The 18685-nt window shown below is 52.0% G+C and overlaps 2 protein-coding genes across 9 annotated transcripts; one reads left to right on the top strand and one right to left on the bottom strand.

The window, feature by feature from the left end:
- Positions 1–1571: 1571 nt before the first annotated feature.
- TTC31 (tetratricopeptide repeat domain 31) lies at positions 1572–11216 on the bottom strand. 6 transcript variants are annotated; one of them, XM_077843014.1, is made up of 13 exons: positions 10257–11183; positions 10007–10095; positions 6184–6286; positions 5833–6050; positions 5569–5652; positions 5049–5105; positions 4869–4949; positions 4551–4754; positions 4247–4298; positions 4042–4132; positions 3812–3953; positions 3494–3595; positions 1572–3303 (listed from the first exon to the last, which is right to left on the bottom strand). In XM_077843014.1, the coding sequence occupies exons 1-13, from the start codon at positions 10294–10296 to the stop codon at positions 2986–2988; spliced, it is 1581 nt and encodes a 526-aa protein (XP_077699140.1). In that variant the 5' UTR covers positions 10297–11183; the 3' UTR covers positions 1572–2985. The 6 variants fall into 6 exon arrangements, with proteins under 6 accessions (XP_077699140.1, XP_077699137.1, XP_077699139.1 ...); XM_077843011.1 differs by having other exon boundaries at positions 5833–6286; positions 10257–11216; XM_077843013.1 differs by having other exon boundaries at positions 1572–3300; positions 5833–6286.
- CCDC142 (coiled-coil domain containing 142) lies at positions 9991–17695 on the top strand. Of its 3 annotated transcripts, none has more exons than XM_077842985.1 (9): positions 9991–11562; positions 11880–11966; positions 12044–12193; positions 12326–12456; positions 12529–12642; positions 16465–16579; positions 16790–16967; positions 17091–17283; positions 17439–17691. In XM_077842985.1, exons 1-9 carry the CDS (start codon positions 10500–10502, stop codon positions 17553–17555), a joined length of 2148 nt encoding a protein of 715 aa, XP_077699111.1. In that variant the 5' UTR covers positions 9991–10499; the 3' UTR covers positions 17556–17691. The 3 variants fall into 3 exon arrangements, with proteins under 3 accessions (XP_077699111.1, XP_077699109.1, XP_077699108.1); XM_077842982.1 differs by having other exon boundaries at positions 9995–11562; positions 17084–17283; positions 17439–17695; XM_077842983.1 differs by lacking the exon at positions 11880–11966 and having other exon boundaries at positions 9994–11562; positions 17084–17283; positions 17439–17695.
- Positions 17696–18685: the final 990 nt, after the last annotated feature.

Genomic DNA, 18685 nt, shown 5'->3' with positions numbered 1-18685 from the left:
CTGGCACTAACCTGCTTGCTTGCTTGCCTCAGGGGCTCATTCTTTTGGCCACTACGGTTCTGTCCCTGTAACTCTAACTGGGCTTGAGAGAAGAAAATGGTTTATAAAGAAAGGGGAGAAAGGGCCAAAGGTAGGAATTTAGGCATTGTACTGTACATTGACTGTGGTCCTTGGAGGTTTTAGAGGGCAGAGCCATGCCAGCAGCTTTAGAGCAGGCTAGTCTGGCTGCAAGTGTAAGGTGGACTGGGGACAGCAGGGACCTGAGAAAGGATTGTATCTCTGGGCGCTGCAGAAGGTCAGAGCTGAGAGAATCCAGGGCCAGACTTGGCAGGTGGGGGAGGCTATAACAAAAGAGGAATCTGTGTGATTATCCGGTGACTGAAAATTTCATCAATCAGTGACAACCTCACGAACCTGAGCAACCAGAAGAAAAATGGCATCATGGACTGAAATAAGGACCACTGGCCTAGGGCTAAGACTTTGTCAGCCATCATACGAAAAGTATTCTTTGCACCTGTGTTGCCCTTTGTATACATGTAGACGGCACACACCCACCCTGGTTCTGGTTTAGGGCCCCTTCTCATTTCCTTCATCCCCTTCCTAAGGCTGCCTCTCTGGAACCTTTAGAGTGACAGACTCATTCCTGCTGGCCAAGGACTTTCCCAGGTTCAGCACTGAAAATCTCACACTCCAGGAAATCCCTCAGTCCCAGGAAAACCGGGATGATTGGTCACTGTGCATTTCAACCCTAGGGACTCAGAACTCAGGCTGCTGGGTTGGAACCCTACCAGTCAGCAGTGTGTAGGGGGCAAAATGGGGACAAGATGTCAGGAGTCCTGTGGCTCTCAGAGAAGATTCAAGTCCAGGATAGGTCACAAGCTACTGGGGAGGGGACATTTCTCTGAGTGGCTGGAAGAGCAAGGAGCCAACTTAGTCTGAAAGCAAAGATACCACACAGTAGTGATGGGTGCCCATTCTTTGAGGAACCCTAGTGGAGTCCCCAAAGTAGGGAAGTACCTCCTTGCTGCTTAGAACAAGAAGGCCACATGAACAGGCCTCTAATGGAGTCACCATAATATAATCATCCCTCAAACAAACACAACCACCTCTCCCCAACTAGGCATGAACAAAGAACTCCCAGAGCAAAGAATTCTTGTTAGGAAGGTATATTGAGGCAAGTAAATTGGCTCTAGGCCATAATCCCCCTCTACTTGAGGCCTCCTAAATTCTAGCCCAGGGCTTCCACTTCTCAAAATCAAGCTGGAGGTGAACAAAACTCAAATCTCTCCCACCAAAATAGCCTCCAGATGGTATATCCTCTGTCAGATCCTAATACAAGTGGTTGGGCATTAGGATCACCTGGAGGGATTCACGAAACAAATTGCTGGGCCCCTGATTTAGAAGGTCTAGGGTAGGGCCTGACAATATACGTTTGCAACAATTTCCCAGGTTGCTGCAGATCCAATGCCTATGCTTGGAGAACTGCAGCCCCAGGGAGTCTGTATTTTGTGAAATAAGCAACAACTTAACTCATCTCTTCTCACTGTAGGAATCATAAATATGTAGGACCCTTGCAGACAAAATCCAGTTTATTTAGCATCCATAATGTACAAGGCACTTGGTAGGTATTTCCTCACACTCTTTCAGTAATCACAACAGCCCTGAGAAGTAGAACTGCCCCATTTTACAGTGGAGGGACCTGAGGCACAGATGTTAGGAGACCTGCTCAAGATGACCCAACCAGCAATGGCAGATTTCAGTCTGCTACACAGTATCTAAGGAGCCTGCTCCATAAACAAAAGGAATTTGGGAAAGCCCTATGTAAAGGAGGTGTTTCAACACCTCCTATACAGGTGTGAATGGTGTGGTCAAGACCTTAAGGCAGAAAGGATCATTTTATCCTGATGAACGGTTCCTCTAGGCGAAACATTCTGGGAGACCTAAAAGTCCCCTGCAGATCCACATCTCAATGAGCTGGGAGAGTCCCAGGCAGGGGTAGAGAGGAAGCTGCCAGGATCTTAGAGAACCCAAAAGACCGTGATTATTACACGGGCAGTAGGGAATGACAGCCTTCTTTGGGGGGGCAGTGACCCTTGGTGGAAATGCTCATTACAATGCCCAGTGCTGGGGGTGGCCCAGGTGGCTCAGCGGTTTAGCACCTGCCTTTGGCCCAGGGTGTGACCCTGGAGACCCAGGATCAAGTCCCACGCTGGGCTCCCTGCATGGAGCCTGCTTCTCCCTCTGCCTGTGTCTCTGCCTCTCTTTCTCTGTGTCTCTTGTGGATAAATAAGTAAAATATTTAAAAAACAAAGCAAAAACAATGCCCAGTGCTGGAGTGAAGAAAGGGCATGGCCACAGTAGCAGCAGCCTGGGTGCCTGCTGAGGTCCCATCAGCAGAAGAGCCAGCAGTGGGGAGGTGGAGATTTGTGAACCCTGCCTATTCCAGGCAGGAGCTGGTAAGGGACTTCCCAAATGCAAACCCCAGTGAATCTTCTAATAGTTGGAGGAAGTGAGGCTACTGGACAAAGGAGAGGTCAGAATATGCACCAAATGACAGGAAATGAGGCATGCAGGGCTCGGGCTACAAGAAACCAGGTGAGAGCTGGGTTCAGGAAAGTGAAGGGGGTGGAGGGACTCAGGTGTCACTCATCCCCTAACCCCATTCCTGAGCACAGAGTTCTGGCTGGTGAATGAATCCCTCAGGGCCAAGACGCAGAGCAAACCCAGAGCAAACCCGTATGCTTCCTGCTGGGTCTGTTGGAGTCTAAAGACCTGAACTTTCGTGCAGTTCCCTCCTGAGCCTTGGTGGATTTTCTTTCTCCTTACTGCCCCCAGAGGAAGCCATCTGCTTCAGAATCAAAGAAAGGTTGTTTCAGTGGACATGGGGCTCCTTTCTTTCATCAGGTCTCCGTGGCAAGAGGAGTGACCACCGGGGGAGTCTTTAATTATGGTTTTAGACTACAAGGTCTCAAGATATGCAGGGAGCTATGGGATACACACATAGCCCTGTCCTATGAGGTACTGATCCTCCATCATCTGGCCTGAGGTAGATGCTGGGGCCACGGTCCTGATACCAGAGCCCTTTGAGGGGCCCTGGAGATGGAGAGTCTGGGGGATGGGCGAGTTGGAGTGGCTCAGGTGACAAGGGAGACGAGGCCAGGGTGCAGACAGGAGGACAGAGGCTCTTGGAGCAGCACTTGGAGGGCGGCTGACAGGCAGGAGGCTTGAGACACTGGGCCCAGCATGGCAGAATGGTTGCGGGAAGCCAGGTGGTTCCCGGATTCCTCCTCTTTGCGGATCCTGCTGTGGAGAGAGTGGGAGCCGCACTTATTTCTCCTTCTCGGCAGCACAGGCAGCACAGCTCACGCCCCTCATCCCACTTGTTCCTGCCCTCGCTACCGGCCTGAGGTGGAAGGGAGCAGAGCTCACTGTGGAAACTGCAGCCGGTTTTCCTGCTGCCCCCGTGGTCTGCCAATGGGCCCAGCTCCCTTACCAGAGCGAGGTGCAGAAGGCAAGAGTGGAGCTCCCGGGCTGCGTCAGGCTGGCAGCCGCCTCTCAGAGTCTCCTGGAACACAGCAGCTGCCTCCTCAAAACGCTTTTGTCCCAGAGGGATTGGAAAGAGGAAAGTGTAGGTATCAAGGGGATGAGGGAAATTAAAATTGCCCCCTCCTCAAACCCACATCAGCTCCTAGTGCTGCTAACACTGTGACACTGTGGTACTAGGAGCTTTACTACAAAATGGCAATATAGACCCAAACCCTATACCACACTACCCAAATTCTGCCCATGCTTCCAGTCTCAGACCCAATACCTGCAGTCCCATCAAGGCCTTGCCCAGGCGGAAGAGGCCCCGGGGCCAGCCAGGTCGCAGGGTAAGGGCCACCTGGGCATCGGCCAGGGCCCATGTTGGCTGACCCAGCCGCTCATGGCAGAAAGAACGGTTTCCAAACAACCTGATAAAGACAAAGTGGCCAAGAGTCTGGATCTTCAACACTTTGCCTTGCCCTGACCTCCCAGCACAGTGGCCAAGCCCCTACTCACCGATGATCCCGGGGGTTGAGCTTCAGAGCCTGGGTGAAGAGAACCACAGCCTTGTGGTAGAAACCATTTTGGGCAAAGCTGGTCCCCAACTCTAGGGAAGAGAGAAGGTGGGGGGGCTCAGATGGGCCTATCCCAGGGAGAGTTGGGGGAGGAGGGAGGGTGAGGGAGGGAAGGCGGGGTGGGGGGTGTGTGGAGAGAGTCTCACTTGCCAGCTCCTGGCTCTGCTGTAAGGCAGCTGCCAGCAGTCCTGGACATGCCTAGGGATGGGGAGAAAAGTCAAACAGGACTCAGGCCTCAGCCTCCCCAAATCCTTCTCCTTTGTTCAAACAATGAATATTGCAGTCAGCCTCATCCAACTTATGTAATTCTTATGACAGTTCTGCAAGATGGTACCAGCCCTACCTTCCTGCAGAAGAAACTACCCAGGGTCAGGATGTCCGTGATGGAGCCTGACCCCAGATCTCTTAATCCTAGAGCAGCCAGAAAACTCCTTCTACTGGTCACCTCACCTCTGCCTTAGGACTCTGCCTGGGGCTCTCTTCTATCCGAGAGCTCCCTTCCTCCTGGCGCATCTTCTGATGGGGGCCCCGGGTTTTGCCTCGAGGCTCCGGGTTCAGTCCCTTCTCTCTGCGGGCACCAGGAGGCCAATCCTCCTTGCGCCCAACCTTGCGCAAAGCCAGAGACACGAAAGTGCTAGACAGATCCAGTGAGTCCTGCGAACAAAAAGTAAAGTCAGGAGGGGGTGGGGATAAAGTATGTTCTGCAGGAGGGGGAGGGAAGGTGGACAGAGACCAAGAAGTACAGGAAGCAGGGTGGGGCGCTCTCACCTCTTCCTCATCACACTGTCCCTGAGCAAGGTTCCTGGGGCTGGATGGAGGGCTCCCATCCCCATTTGGGGTGGCCTCAACCTGGAGGGAAGGCAGGTGGGGATCACCTTGAGCTGCCTGCCTTCTCAGCTCCCACCCTCCGGCACTTAGTGTTCTTCATATCTGCCTGTAGACACTCACCTTGGGCTCCCCGCCCTCCTGCTCCAAGCGCTCCTGTCGCTTGCGATCCTTTTGACGCTGCAATGATAACGGCAATGATGCTGATGACATATTTTGAACACTATATGTAAACATACACACAATTTGTATCTTGAAGCCAATTCTTTATGAGTACAATACAGACTATACATCGTGTACCACGTTAAGAGCTTTGCGTACACTATCTCATTTAATCCCTAAAACTCCATGAGGTAGATTTTGTTGTTATCCTTATGCTGCAGGTGAAAAAGCAGACAGGAGAGTCACCAGGGAGAGGTCTCACAGTAAGAAAAGAGCCAGATTCCAACCCAGGCAGCATAGTGTGACTCCAGAACCACCATACCATATGGCTTCCACAAGACCCTCTCTGTCCAAGCTCTGAGCCCCTCGGCCCCCTCTGGCAAGAGGGTCCACAATGGGCCACCTTGAGTTCTCTCCTGTGCTCACAAAGCATCCCTCTCCTAGATACCTCTGGGTTCCCATCCTTCTGCCCTCCAGCTACCTTCTTTTTGAGTCGTTTCTTCTCTGCTTTCTGTTTCATGCGCTCCTCTTCAGCCACCAGCTCCTCAGCCAGATGGTTCGCTTCCTGGAGAAGGAAAACCAGATGACAGAGAGACAGAGAATAAGAAAGCCAAAGAGAGGCCAGAAGTATGGAAAGACCCTGAAAGGCTGGGCCCAGGTGAGGGGACAATACAGATGTATTACATGGAATATGGCAGTTGTAAGAGCACTGGGAGAGGTGGAAGCCCCTTGCTGGTAGTCTCACCTCTTCAGTTAGCAGGAGCTTCTGGGGCATGGCCACCTGCAGGAGGCTGTCTGAACTGGCAGAGGAAGAGGGGCTAGGAGCACAGGGCTCAGGCCCTTGGGGAGGATACAGAAAGGACTTCTGGAGACTACAGTAGGTCCCCAGTCCCTTGGCCCCCTTGGTCCTTTCACTCTGTCCAGGCATTTTCCCCTCATCACAGAAATGGTCTAGGAGGTAATCTGTCAGGAGGGATAAGGAGAAGGGAAAGAAAAAGGAACATGAGAGAAAGGAGCATCTGAGGGCTAGCCTTCCCCAGGGCCTGATCTCAGAGCCCAGCCTCAATCCTTGGGCCCAGGCCCCTGCACCCCCCACCATGGTGCCACAGCTGTAGCCGCCCGCTGCTCCTATCCACATGGATCTGGTGCAGGCGCTGGGGATCACTCTCCACAAGCCGTCGAAGAAAATCCACTGTGTCCTGGAAGGGGGAAGGGAAGGGAGGCTGATGTTGGGGGTAGTTCTAGGGGCTTGGCTGGGTTGATCCCTCCACCATGGCAACCACAAACCAGCCACCTAGCCTGGAGAATCTTACAGGTTGATTTCTCTCCACTCAGTGTCCTTAAGACACACTGCTTTGGCTTTCCTGGTATATTACCTCCTTCACTACTCTCCTGCTTCCCAAGGGTTGTGTGTGGCCTTCAGCCCAGCCTTTTCCATCATACAAGATCTTCCTTTGACCTGCCACCAAGTCAGCTACACTGATGTCCCTGAAAGAGCCCTCTTACCTGTTCTTCCAGCTCTGTCCCCCACCATATCCTTGATTATGAGCAACCCCATATAACCCACGCTGGAACTACCTCATGCCTAAATGTATACAGCAGTTCCTGGTTGGCCTCTCCCCTGTACTCCATCTGTTTCCCCCCCAAACCAAGCTCTCAACAGATATATCCCTACTCAGGAACGTCCAGTAATCCCCCACTGCCAGGGCCATAGGCAAAACTGAGTCTAGCTCCTCAGCCTGGGATTTGAAGTCTTCCAAAAAACCCCCTGGCTGACCTTCCCAATCTTCCTTTGTAATTCGCTCCTGCCTGGCTGCCATCATCCCTCTGTTATCAGGTTCCTTCCAGTGTTGGGATCTTCCCCCCAACTGTCCCCAAATCCCTCCTGGCTCCGAGCTTCTCCCCACACTTTGTCTCACCTTCAAAGTCCAATTCCACCTTCCCTCAAACCTCTTTATCTCCGATGATCTCTGCCCTCACTCACAAGCTGTACTCACATAGTCTGTGTCATATAATTTAGAACCTTATTATTCACTGCTTTTTATTGCTCTCTCAATTGGTGAGAAGCATAGAACTGGAAAGAACACTTTGCTATTCACATCTTAGTTCTGGCTTTGCCACTGCCTGGCTGTTTGACTTTGGACAAGTCATTTAACCTCTCTGAACCTTGGCTTCATCATTCACAAAATGAGATGAGACTCTTCAAATCTTTCCCTGTCATTCTGTGATTCTTATAAGAATCATTTCCTCAGTGTCAGCTTTGGAGGAGGACAGGAGTCATCTTGTCCCGTGTGGCATCTTCCGGCCTGAAGAGGGCACCATACCTGACTAGGTGGTGGCCCACTGACTGAGAAACTTAGAACCTACATGAAATGGCAGAGGGCTAAACTAATACACAGGAAGGACTTCAGATCACTGAGGGATAGTCAACTTTCTAAACAGTTTCAGAGCCAGAATATCCTTCAGTAGACAGTCCTGACTCAACAGCATCTTCATTTACACTGCTGTGTGCTTCCATCAAGTCTTACTCTCAAATTCAATTTCCTGGTGGGTTTAATTCAACTTCCTAACTGGCCCAGTCTAGCCATTTCTAAAAATAAACAAAAAAGGGATTACCTTGACCTTCTACCTCTCCCCAGAGCACATTCTGTGCTATTCTCTTAATTCACCACATGGCCCAACACAATCTGGCTCCTCAATACTCTATGAATCATCTCCTACCCTCCGGTCCTATCTCTGACTACAGTGGTGAGTGGTCTCCTCTGAAGTTCCTACACACATCAAGTGTGCTCCCATCTCAAGGCTTTTGTCTGTGTTACTTCCTCTCCCTGGAATGCTCTTTCCCCCATGAATGACTCACCCCTTCAGATCTCTGCTTAAACCTTCTCCAAGAGGCCATTTCTGACTATTCCCTTTATTTTATTTTTTTATTTATTTATGATAGTCACACACACACAGAGAGAGAGAGAGAGAGAGAGAGAGGCAGGACACAGGCAGAGGGAGAAGCAGGCTCCATGCACCGGGAGCCCAACGTGGGATTCGATCCCGGGTCTCCAGGATCTCGCCCTGGGCCAAAGGCAGGCGCCAAACCGCTGCGCCACCCAGGGATCCCTTCCCTTTATTTTATTTTATTTTTTAAATGTTCTTATTTATTTATGATAGGCACACAGTGAGAGAGACAGGCAGAGACACAGGCAGAGAGAGAAGCAGGCTCCATGCACCGGGAGCCCGACGTGGGATTCGATCCCGGGTCTCCAGGATCGCGCCCTGGGCCAAAGGCAGGCGCTAAACCGCTGCACTACCCAGGGATCCCTCCCTTTATTTTTAATAAACATTTTATTTATTTGAGAGAGAGTGAGCGAGAGAACAAGTGGTGGGAGGGGCAGAGGGAGGTGCAGATTTCCTACTGAACAGGGAGCCTGATGTGGGGCTCTGGGATCATGACCTGAGCTGAAAGCAGATGCTTAACCAACTGAGCCACTGGGGCGCCCTATTCCCTTAAAAAAAAAAGAAACTCAATTCCACTCAGCACTGCCCATCCTTGTTATGCTTTCCCTTGTACTTTTCATATTTGGTATACTATATTGTTTACTTGCTGACTGGCTGCCTCCACTAGATGCTTCTAATTCATTGACTAAAAGGATTTTTGTGGGATGCCCGGGTGGCTCAGTGGTTTAATGTTTGCCTTTGGCTCAGGGCCTGATCCAGGATTCCTGGGATTGAGTCCCATGTCAGGCTCCTTGCACGGACCCTGCTTCTCCTCCCTCTGCCTGTGTCTCTGCCTCTCTTTCGGTGTCTCTTATGAATAAATAAATAAAAATCTTTAAAAAAATAAATAAAAGGATTTTTGTGTTGATTTACTGCTGTCTTCCAAGTGCCTAAAAACAGTGCCTGGTACATTGTTGGTGCTCAGTAAGAGTGTTGAATGAGCAAAAGCAGAGAGACTGGTGAGGATACCATTCTATTAGAGATGCAGCTAGGAGCTGGGTCTGAAGAACCCTGTGTGATCCAATGAGTTTGGGCTTTGACTTGTCAGTGATGGGAGTGGGACTGATCTGGGGAGTGAAGCACTCAAGTGAAATAGCACTGGGAATAGATGATTCTAGGGGTGGAGTGTTTAGTTAGCAAGCCACAGTGACTCTTCAGGCCAGAAAGAATGAATTCTTGAACTAAGCCAGTGGCAGCAGGGGCAGTAATAGAAATGACGGGCTTGAGTCAAGAGACATTTCTGAAGTGGATTTTAGTGACTGACTCAATGTGTGAGGTAAGGGAAAGGGAGGATCATATACAATGATTTTTAGATTTCGGCATTAAGCAACTGGATGTCCGTTTGTGTTATCAGCCAAAATTTAGATTAGAGAAAAACATCCAACTTGCAAAGATGATGAATTAACTTCTGGACTTGGTGGGTTTGAGGTTTTGGAGATACCCAGGAAGCAGCTGGAAATACACCTTCTCCGTGCTTCCAAATCTGATCGTCTTCCTCCTTCAATACACTATCGCCTAGTTGAGGACACCCAAGCCCTCGTGCCAGACGAAAAGCATTTCAAGCCACTTGCTGCCTTCTTTCCCACTTCATCCCCCGCCCCCACTTCATTTCTAACACTTCCAACCGAACCACTCAAATCTGACTTCAGTGTTCCCTACACCTTGCCTTGCCTTGGCCACTTTGCTCACACTGTTCCCTCTGTTCATAATGTCTCGCCCTCTGCAACTCCCGCCCACCCCGCAATCCTCGCCTCGGAGACCGCCGTCCGCCCGATCCTGCCCACGTCCACCACCCTCCACTACCAGGCGCCCCTCCGCGGAGCCCTGGGCGTCCAGTGTGGCGCCCAGCCGTGGCGGGGCTCAGCTCAGCTGACTGGAAAGAGGCGTGACCGACATAGACGGGGCTAGGGGGAGCGAGGAGCCCGTTTTACCTCGGCGCCATAGTCCTCAGGGCGGAATTCCTTGCAGAGTTTGGGGACAGCAGCGGCCCCCAGCGGGCAGCCAGGCAGCAGAGGACAGTCTAGAGCAGTAAAGGAAGGCGGCGACGCGTCAAGGGACTCGGGAAGCAGGGGCCGGAGCCTTCCGCCCACCGCGTGAAGCACAAGACCCTACTGAAGACAGACCCGAGTGGGGCTGTCCCTACCCTCCTGGACCCCCTCCCGTCTTGCCACACCTGCTTACCTAGCTTTATCCGCCCCACTGTCTTCGGAACCGGCGCCATCGCCTATCAACAGTGACCCGAAAGTGAAAGACGGTCGGGTGCCCGACACCGCCGACGGGCGGCGCAGGACGGAGCAGGCCGCCATCTTTGTTAGGGGCAGAGCCTCCGATTACGGAGCGCGAGAGAGGCCACGTCGGTCCCGGCGGCCGCGGGCGTTGGGCGGGGCGGGCAAGTAGGAATCGTTAGGTCGGTTCGGGCGCCCCATGGCCCAGGCGTCTCGCTCCGGGGGCCTTCTGCCTCCGCTCGCTGCGGTGCCGCCGTCGAGGGCGCAACCCGGGGGCGCTGTGGAGGGGCGGGGGCAGAGAAGGCAGGCGGGGGCTCTTCGCGGGGACTCTCGTGGCTGGCGGGGGCTGCCAGGTGCCGGGAGCTTTCCCTGCCAGGACCCGCGGCCCGGCGGAGCTCCAGGAGGGCAGCCGTGCTGGGCGGCGCCGGCGGACGCGGGAGAGCACCACGAGGCGGGCGCCGCGGGCTGGTGGCGGGAGGCTGCAGACGGCCGCCCAAGCCCTCCCGCGCTGCAGCGTCTCCGGGCCGTGTTGCTGCGGCTGCTCCGCGAGCGGGAGCAGCTCCTCCAAGCCCGCGACTGCGCCCGCCACCTACAGGCGGCTGTGCGCCTCCTGAGGATCCTGAGCCCCAGCGCGCCGGCCCCCGGCCCCCTGCCTCACCTGTGCCGCGACCTGCTCCTGCACCCTTCCCGAGGGGCCGGCCTGCGAATCGGCCTGCCGGAGGCTCGCGTGCCGCTACTCCTGGCGCGGCCCGCCGGACTGGCCGCCCAGTGCCTGGATGCTGCCATCCAGATGCAGCTTCGGGCTCTGGGTCGGGAGCCAGCCAGCCCCGGCTGGTCGTCCCAACTTGCCGACGTGCTGCTGGCGCTTCCCGCCTACCACCAGCTGCAGGGAAAAGCCTTGAGCCCCGTCCCAGGGGCTGCGCGCCCTTTCCCGCCTTCCCGTGTGCTCCGCCTCCTGACGGGGGAGCGGGGTTGCCAGGTGGCAGGGCAGCTAGATGCGGCGCTCAAGGGATCAGGCTTGCGGGATCAGCTCCGCAGTCGGTGCCAAGAGGAGCGGGAGCTGCTGCCCGGGCTGCTGAGGCTGCTGGGGGGCGTGACGGATCCAGCCAACAGCAGACTGGGGCTTGGAGGGGCTGGAGCCCTGTGGAGCCAGTACTGGACCCTGCTGTGGGCAGCTTGTGCTCAGAGTCTGGACCTAAGTCTAGGACCCTGGAGGGACCGCAGGACAGTGGTACAACAGCTGAGTCAGGCACTGGGTCAGGGTGAGTGATGGGCCTGGGTGGGCATTTGGGCAGTCTGGGGTCTCTTTCTTCTCCCTAGCCACCTCATTCCCCGGCCAGCCAGACTGCAAAAGCAGGCCCTTTAGAATGAACACTACAACCCCCACCCCTTACGCCCCTCCCCAACTCCCCTCCCCACCTGACAGGCTAAAGCATCTGGGCTTTCTAGGCCAGTCTTGCTTTCTACTCAAGTCTTGAGTCTTGGTGGGAGCCTCTCCTCTTCCGCTGTCATTGAGTGGGCAGTGGTTCTGGAAAAGAGAGGCCTTCTTTTCAGGCTCCAGAGCCATTTCTCCCACTAGCATCCCTGCCTCAGGAGTGTGAGAAGGAGTTGGCTTCTTTGTGTCGCAGCCTATTTCATCAGTCTCTTATCTGGAGCTGGGACCAAGGTGAGAAGGAAGGGGCATTGGGAATGACACAGCCCCAGATTGCCCCTTCCTCATCAAACCGTATCCCTCATCCTCAGGCTTCTGCCAGGCCTTGGGATCTGCTGGTGAAGATCAGAGCAGCCCTACCTCATCCTCTCATACCGCTGAACTTTTGCAACAGCTCTTTCCTCCTCTCTTGGATGCCCTTCGAGAACCCAGGTCAGGGCTGCTCCTCTGTCAGCCTCCAGGTGAGACAAGGTGCTGGGGATGGAGGAAACAACAGTAGAAGATGTCCCCTTTATGCCTTTACTCTGTCCTGAAGCCTGCCTCCTCCCAGAGGGGTTCTGGATCTCTCAGATACTCCATCCTCCTCTCCCCAGGTCCTGCACTGTTTGCTCTGGGGCTCTGTACCCTGCAGACCACCTTGGTCTGGTTTTTGGGCAGAACTCAGCAGCATCTGGCAGCATGGGCCCCAGGTTCCTTCCTGCTTCTGATCCAGAAGAACTTACCTGTGAGTAGTTAGGGAGTGGGAAGGGGAGCAGCCTGGGCTGGGCTCAAATCTCACTTCCTGTTTCTGCCAAAGCCTCTATTGCAGGAGGCAGCAGCTCTGTCTAGACTGGCCTCAGAGGAAAGTTTGGCTCTTGAATTGGAGCAGCAGCTGGCCCTAGAGATCCAGAAGCTAACCGCACAGATCCAGGTGAGAAGTGCAGGAGTCCTGACAGTGGCAGTTTAAGAGTCAGTTCTGTGCCCAGCTTTGGGGTTGGGGTGGTGGTGGTGAAACATCCCAGTGACTTGGAATGTCCTTGGAGTCTGCTGAATTTATCTTTTCTTGCTCTGTTCATTTTTTGTTCTCTCTTTCACTTGTTGTTATGGAAAACTTCAAACATATACAAAAGTAGAAAAGCATAATGGATCTCCATATTTCTACCCTGAGGCTTTAACAATTATCAACTCATGGTCAATTTTGTTTCACGTTTATGTCAGGCTCTCATTTTGTGATGTTAACAGCCACTGATCATTACTGCCTAGATCCATTATTTCTTTTTCTTTCTTTTGTTTTTTTTTTAAGATTTTATTTATTTATTCATGAGGGGCACAGAGAGAGAGAGGCAGAGACACAGGCAGAGGGAGAAGCAGGCTCCATGGAGGGATCCCGATGTGGGACTCCATCCTAGGACTCTGGGATCATGCCCTGACCCAAAGGCAGATGCCCAACCGCTGAGCCACCTAGGCATCCCCAGATCCATTATTTCATTAGGGGGTGCAAAGTGGCGATATTCCAATTCTATCATTTCTTCTTCATTTATTAGTTGACTTACTCCTATAAAGTGAAATTTGTCCTCATTAATTTTTTAATTTTTTAAATTTTTTTATTGCAGTTCAATTTGCCAACATATAGCATAACACCCAGTGCTCATCCTGCCAAGTGCCCCGCTCAGTGCCCATCACCCAGTAACCCCAACCCCCTGCCCACTTCCCCTTCCACTACCCCTTGTTCATTTCCCAGAGTTAGGTGTCTCTCATGTTTTCTCACCCTCACTGATATTTTCACTCACTTTCTCTCCTTTCCCTTTATTCCCTTTCACTAATTTTTATATTCCCCAAATGAATGAATATAATGTTTGTCCTTTTCCAATTGACTTATTTCACTCAGCACAATACCCTCCAGGTCCCTCCACGTCGAAGCAAATAGTGGGTATTTGTCGTTTCTAATGGCTGAGTAATATTCCATTGTATACATAGACCACATTTTCTTTATCCATTCATCTTTCGATGGACACCGAGGCTCCTTCCACAGTTTGGCTATTGTTTGTCCTCATTAGTTACTTGGTTACTCTGAAGTATATTTTGTAGAGAAAAGGTAAGATAAATGATTGAATCTTTCCTTTTACTTACTAGCTTTTTTAAAGCTTTTATTTATTTATTTGGGAGAGAGGGTGGGAGAGCACTTAGAAGCAGGTGGAGGGGCAGAGGGAGAGCACTTACACACAGGGGGAGGAGCAGAGGGAGGTGCCAGGCAGACTCCCTGCTGAGCACACAGGGGTAGGGGTGGGGTGGCTGGATCCCAGGACCTAAGATCATAACTTAGCTGAAGTCAGCCATTTAACTACTGAGCTACCCAGACACTCCTTTTATTTACTAGTTTTGAGATGATGTCCCTTCTCTTTTCTAAATATATCACTTATATTTTTATTAAATACATGTCCATAGTTTAAAAGAGAAATAGGATATTATTTTAGAAGGCTTCTGATGAAAAAAACCCAGCACTTTAATTGCCCCCACCCCACCTCTGGTTCCTGTTCCACAGTGATAACCTTCATCCACTTGTCTGCCTTCTCATATTTTTCTTCTAAACTTATGAATAAAATTATTAAACTTCTGTTTTAATTTTTCCCCATATTGCAGAGTATCTGTTCCTCCTATGGAAGATGTTTCTCTGTCTTTTTGTTTTCTCTTCCTGCCCAAGTTCCCCTCTGCCCTAAATAGGGACAAGACTATGGAGTTCAGACTTTGTCCCCCTGCTCCTTTTCTCTCTGCATTCCTACTTACTCACACTGCCTTGGTGCTATGCACTGAACCATCCCCCCAACAGTTTAGCCCTAACATACCATCTACATGTGCCTGTTCTACCTCAATTTATTGCTACCTTCTTCAACTCAACATACCCCAGAGCAGGCTCCTCATGAGGATGTTGGACAATGATGGCCATGGAAACTCTGAAGAAGGAAGACTGGCAGGCATATTGTTACAGAAGCTCCGTACAGGGTCTATGGCTGGAGCTGGTGGTTAGGCAGCCTCAGAGGAATGGCAAGGGTTACTGGAGGTGGGCAGTTCATAGTTCCTTGAGGGAGTAGTGGGGAGATGACCTGACCAAAGCGGAAGCTCCCTGTGTGTATGTGTGTGCATGTGTGCATGCGTGTGTGCACATACACACACATACTTCTGTTTAGGGTTCGGTGGGGGACTGTGGTGGAGAAGTTAGGTTGGCATAATATTGTGAAGGGCACTGAACACCAGCCCACCGAATCTGGGCTTTGTCTCATGAGTAATAGCCATGGGAAGAGGAGGAGGGGAACAGTGGAGACTATGATAGAGTCTGATACAGCTACAGTGGTCAGGTTGGGAGGTGAGGAGACATAAGAACAGAGATAGGGAAAGTGTGCTTACCATGTGAACTGACCATCGTGCAAAGGACTCTTCATGCCTTGTTTCTCTGCCTGGTAATTGCAGTGTTGGGAGTCTGCTCTGGGCATTCTACTGCATAGGGCACTGGCATGGAAAAGAAGAATCAGATGTTGTGATTTCTTCCCAGCTGGACTGCAACATCCCAGACAGAAAAACCATTTCATAGTGTGACCTTGTGTCTTCTGAGAGTGTTGAGTGCAGGGAGATTCCTAACAACTATCAGTTGACAAAAGGGTAATTTCCTTGGCATAAATAAGGAGTTTTGGTTTTCAGGAGAAGAGAGGTAGAATTTAGATTTAGGATAGGCTGTAGTCAGGATATGTACCAGGAGCTACAGGAGCTCTACTTCTCCCAGTCCAGCCCCCAGGCCCCTTTCTCTATTCAGGCTAATAGGCATCTAATCACGTTTTCTTTACAGAGCTGCCACCACATTACCCATTTCTTAGGGTTTCTTTCCAAGATGGACTGTAGAGACCCCTCTTTTTTGCTCTCTCATTACAAAAAGATAACCTATCAAAGCACAGAAGCCAAACCAGCACCTAGGCCGTTTCTTGCTTTATTATTACTCTGGGTAAATGGAAGTAGGGTATAAAAAAACTTCAGCGCAAGGACATTGCAAAGGTTCCTGAATCTCAGAAAGTTACATTCATCACTCCTGGTCTGCATATAGTTCCTGCTTTCCTTTCATAGATGATGGAAGATCGTACAATTCCCCCTTTCTTTCTTCAGCTTCTGCCTGTCTGTAGATCATGCAGACCCCTCTCTCTAGCATTTGCTTTGGAACATTCGTAATATTGAGGATGTCTCCCTCTTTTTTTCCTATTAATGTTCCTATAGAGTAAAGTTAACCTGGAGGATTTTTAGACAACCAAGTTGAGGAGAACAGGGTAATCCTATGGCAATTGTCTATTTTAGGTTATAGACAATCTTTTATAATCTATAAAAGATTATAGACCTGGGTCCAGGCCTTTAGTAAAACCCAATAAAAGGGCATCTTTCTTCAGAACTGTCCAAGCCCGTGGAATTATGCATACACACTTCTGTTCTGGGGCTTTATGGAAGCAAGGTTAAACACCTCAGATTCATTCATTCATTCATTCATTCGAGACACACAGAGAGAGGCAGAGACACAGGCAGAGGGAGAAGCAGGCTCCATGCACGGAGCCCGATGTGGGACTCGATCCTGGGGCTCCAGGATCACGCCCTGAGCCAAAGACAGATGCTCAACTGCTGAGCCACTCAGGCATCCCGAACACCTCAGATTTAGAAGAGCATCGTAATTTGGCAAGTCCCTAGCAGATAAGCCCTTTTTACTTTCTCCATATCTCCACAGCTCCTGCCTGAAGAATCACTAAGTCTCTTTTTTCAAACATGTCATAAACAAGCCACACAGGGCTTTGAACTCTACATGCCACGGGGTCGGTACTGGCGGCATCGGCTCTCTCCTGGTAACTCCTCTTCCTAGCATTCCCTTTCACAGTTCCCATGGGTAACAGTCTCCTGACCCTTCCAAATCCTAGCTCCACTCCTCTGTCTCCATCCTTGCCCTCACCTTCTGTGCCCCCACAAAGCCTATCATTTTCCCCCAAACACTCTGTTAGGGCCTCAAAGGATCTCCTATAGCCTCATATCCTGTCCTTTCTCTTCTCTCACTCCAGAACTGCCCAGCATTCCTAGTGAGTATGCTGGGTTGGTGGTTCGTACTGTACTGGAGCCTGTGTTGCAAGGATTGCAGGGATTGCCACCCCAAGCCCAGGCCCCTGCCCTTGGCCAGGCACTGACAGCCATCCTGGGTGCCTGGCTTGACCACATCCTCACGCATGGGATCCGGTTCAGGTGAGGAGAAAAGGAGGCAATGGCAGAGGGCTGAACGAACTGGAAAAAGGGAGGGGATAGGTGGGGGCAGAGCAGTTAGAGGCAAGTGGCCACATTGTACCTTGGCCTTCTTTCAGCCTGCAGGGGGCGCTGCAGCTCAGACAAGACTTCGGAGTGGTCCGGGAGTTGCTGGAGGAGGAGCAGTGGGGCCTGTCCCCTGAACTTCGCCAGACTCTGCTCATGCTCAACATCTTCCAGAGGGTGGATGGGGCCCTGCTGTGTCTATTCCAGCAGCCCTTGCCCAAGCCTGAAGCCCAAAGGAGGCCTCCCTGTTGCTGTGAGTCACTCTTCCCCCAACTCTAGGTTCTCTTTGCTCTGCCCCTTGCTATTTTTGTGCCCTACTTCCCATCCTCATCACTGACCTCCTGTAGTTGTCAATAGTGGTCATACCTCCTCCTCCCCACTGCCTGTCTTCCATTCCTGCCTTACCAGGTACATGCAGTGAGATCCAGACCATGGAATTGCCCAGCAGCAGCCTCAACAGCCTGGAAAGTTTGGAGCCCCCTCTTCGGCTTGGAGCACCCTCAGCCCAGACAGCTCAGCTACTAAGCACACTTTGGGGTGGGGGACCTAGCCCAGAGGCTTACCTGGTGGGAAATCAGCAGGCCTGGCTTGCCCTGAGGCAGCACCAGCGCCGCCGTTGGCACTTGCCTTTTCTTTCCTGCCTGGGGACCAGTCCTGAATCCTAAGGATCCTGGGACCAGGAGCCAGAAAGAGCTATCCAAAAGCCCAGACATTTAGAACTGCCTATTAAGCCTACAATTGGGAGCTTGGAGGAAAGGATACCTGAGAAACCACAAGCTACATAGAGCCTGGACCTAGAAGTGAAGAATCCGAGATCCCTCCAGTGCCTGCAATCCAGAGTGAAGGGCCAGACCTAGAGGTCAGCATCCATGGGACGCTCAGGTCTAGTTCTCTGACAGTGAACCTCTCAGGGCTAGGCTCTGGGAGAAGAACCATCAGATTGGAGCCCAGGGGGAAAGGAGAGAAAAAAAGCAATACAAAACAGGGAGCCTGGGATACCACTTCCTTTTAAGTCCCAGGAACCAGGTTGACCATAAAGTTCTTCAGGAACCAGAGGTGGAACAGGCATTTCTGCACCTGGATCAGTCCGGAGAGATGTATTACCCTATACTCCCCGACTCGTAACTCAGTCACTTAAAGATGCTGGGCTAAAGGGACCTTAACGTTTAAGCTTTGGTTACTCAGAGTTCAACGTGTCTAATCTTCAGTTACCTGAGCAGGGTTTACCCGCTGGCAGCTGTATAACCCCTGCCAGGGTAGCGTCCTCGCCGAGGGGGCCCGCGCTGAAGATGGAGCTAACCTAGATCTGGTACAGCAGCGCACGCAAGGGGTAAAGGCCGCCGAGGCGGACGTGTTCCGAACCAGGCGCGACGGCTTCTGCACTATGTATTGTTCTCTCCGTGGTACCACAGGACTATTAATGATAGGTATTTACCGACCGCTTACTTTGGGGCCCTTCATACCCCGTTTGGAAACCACCTCCCTCCCTGCTGGCCTTTCTACTCCTGTCCCCGGGCGGCGGGGGGAGGGCAAGCACCACGGAACGCTAGCGCCGGGGTCGGAGGGCGGGAGAACCGGAGGGCCGGAGAGCAGCACGGCGCAGCGGCCGGGTCAGGGAGGAGAGCGCTGCGGGAAGAGACGCTTCCGCCCGAGCG

Source organism: Canis aureus, chromosome 12 (genome assembly GCF_053574225.1).
Source record: "Canis aureus isolate CA01 chromosome 12, VMU_Caureus_v.1.0, whole genome shotgun sequence".
NCBI classification, from domain to species: Eukaryota; Metazoa; Chordata; class Mammalia; order Carnivora; family Canidae; genus Canis; species Canis aureus.
The sequence above is the reverse complement of the archived record's forward strand: the minus strand, read 5'-3'. Positions and strand labels throughout refer to the sequence as shown.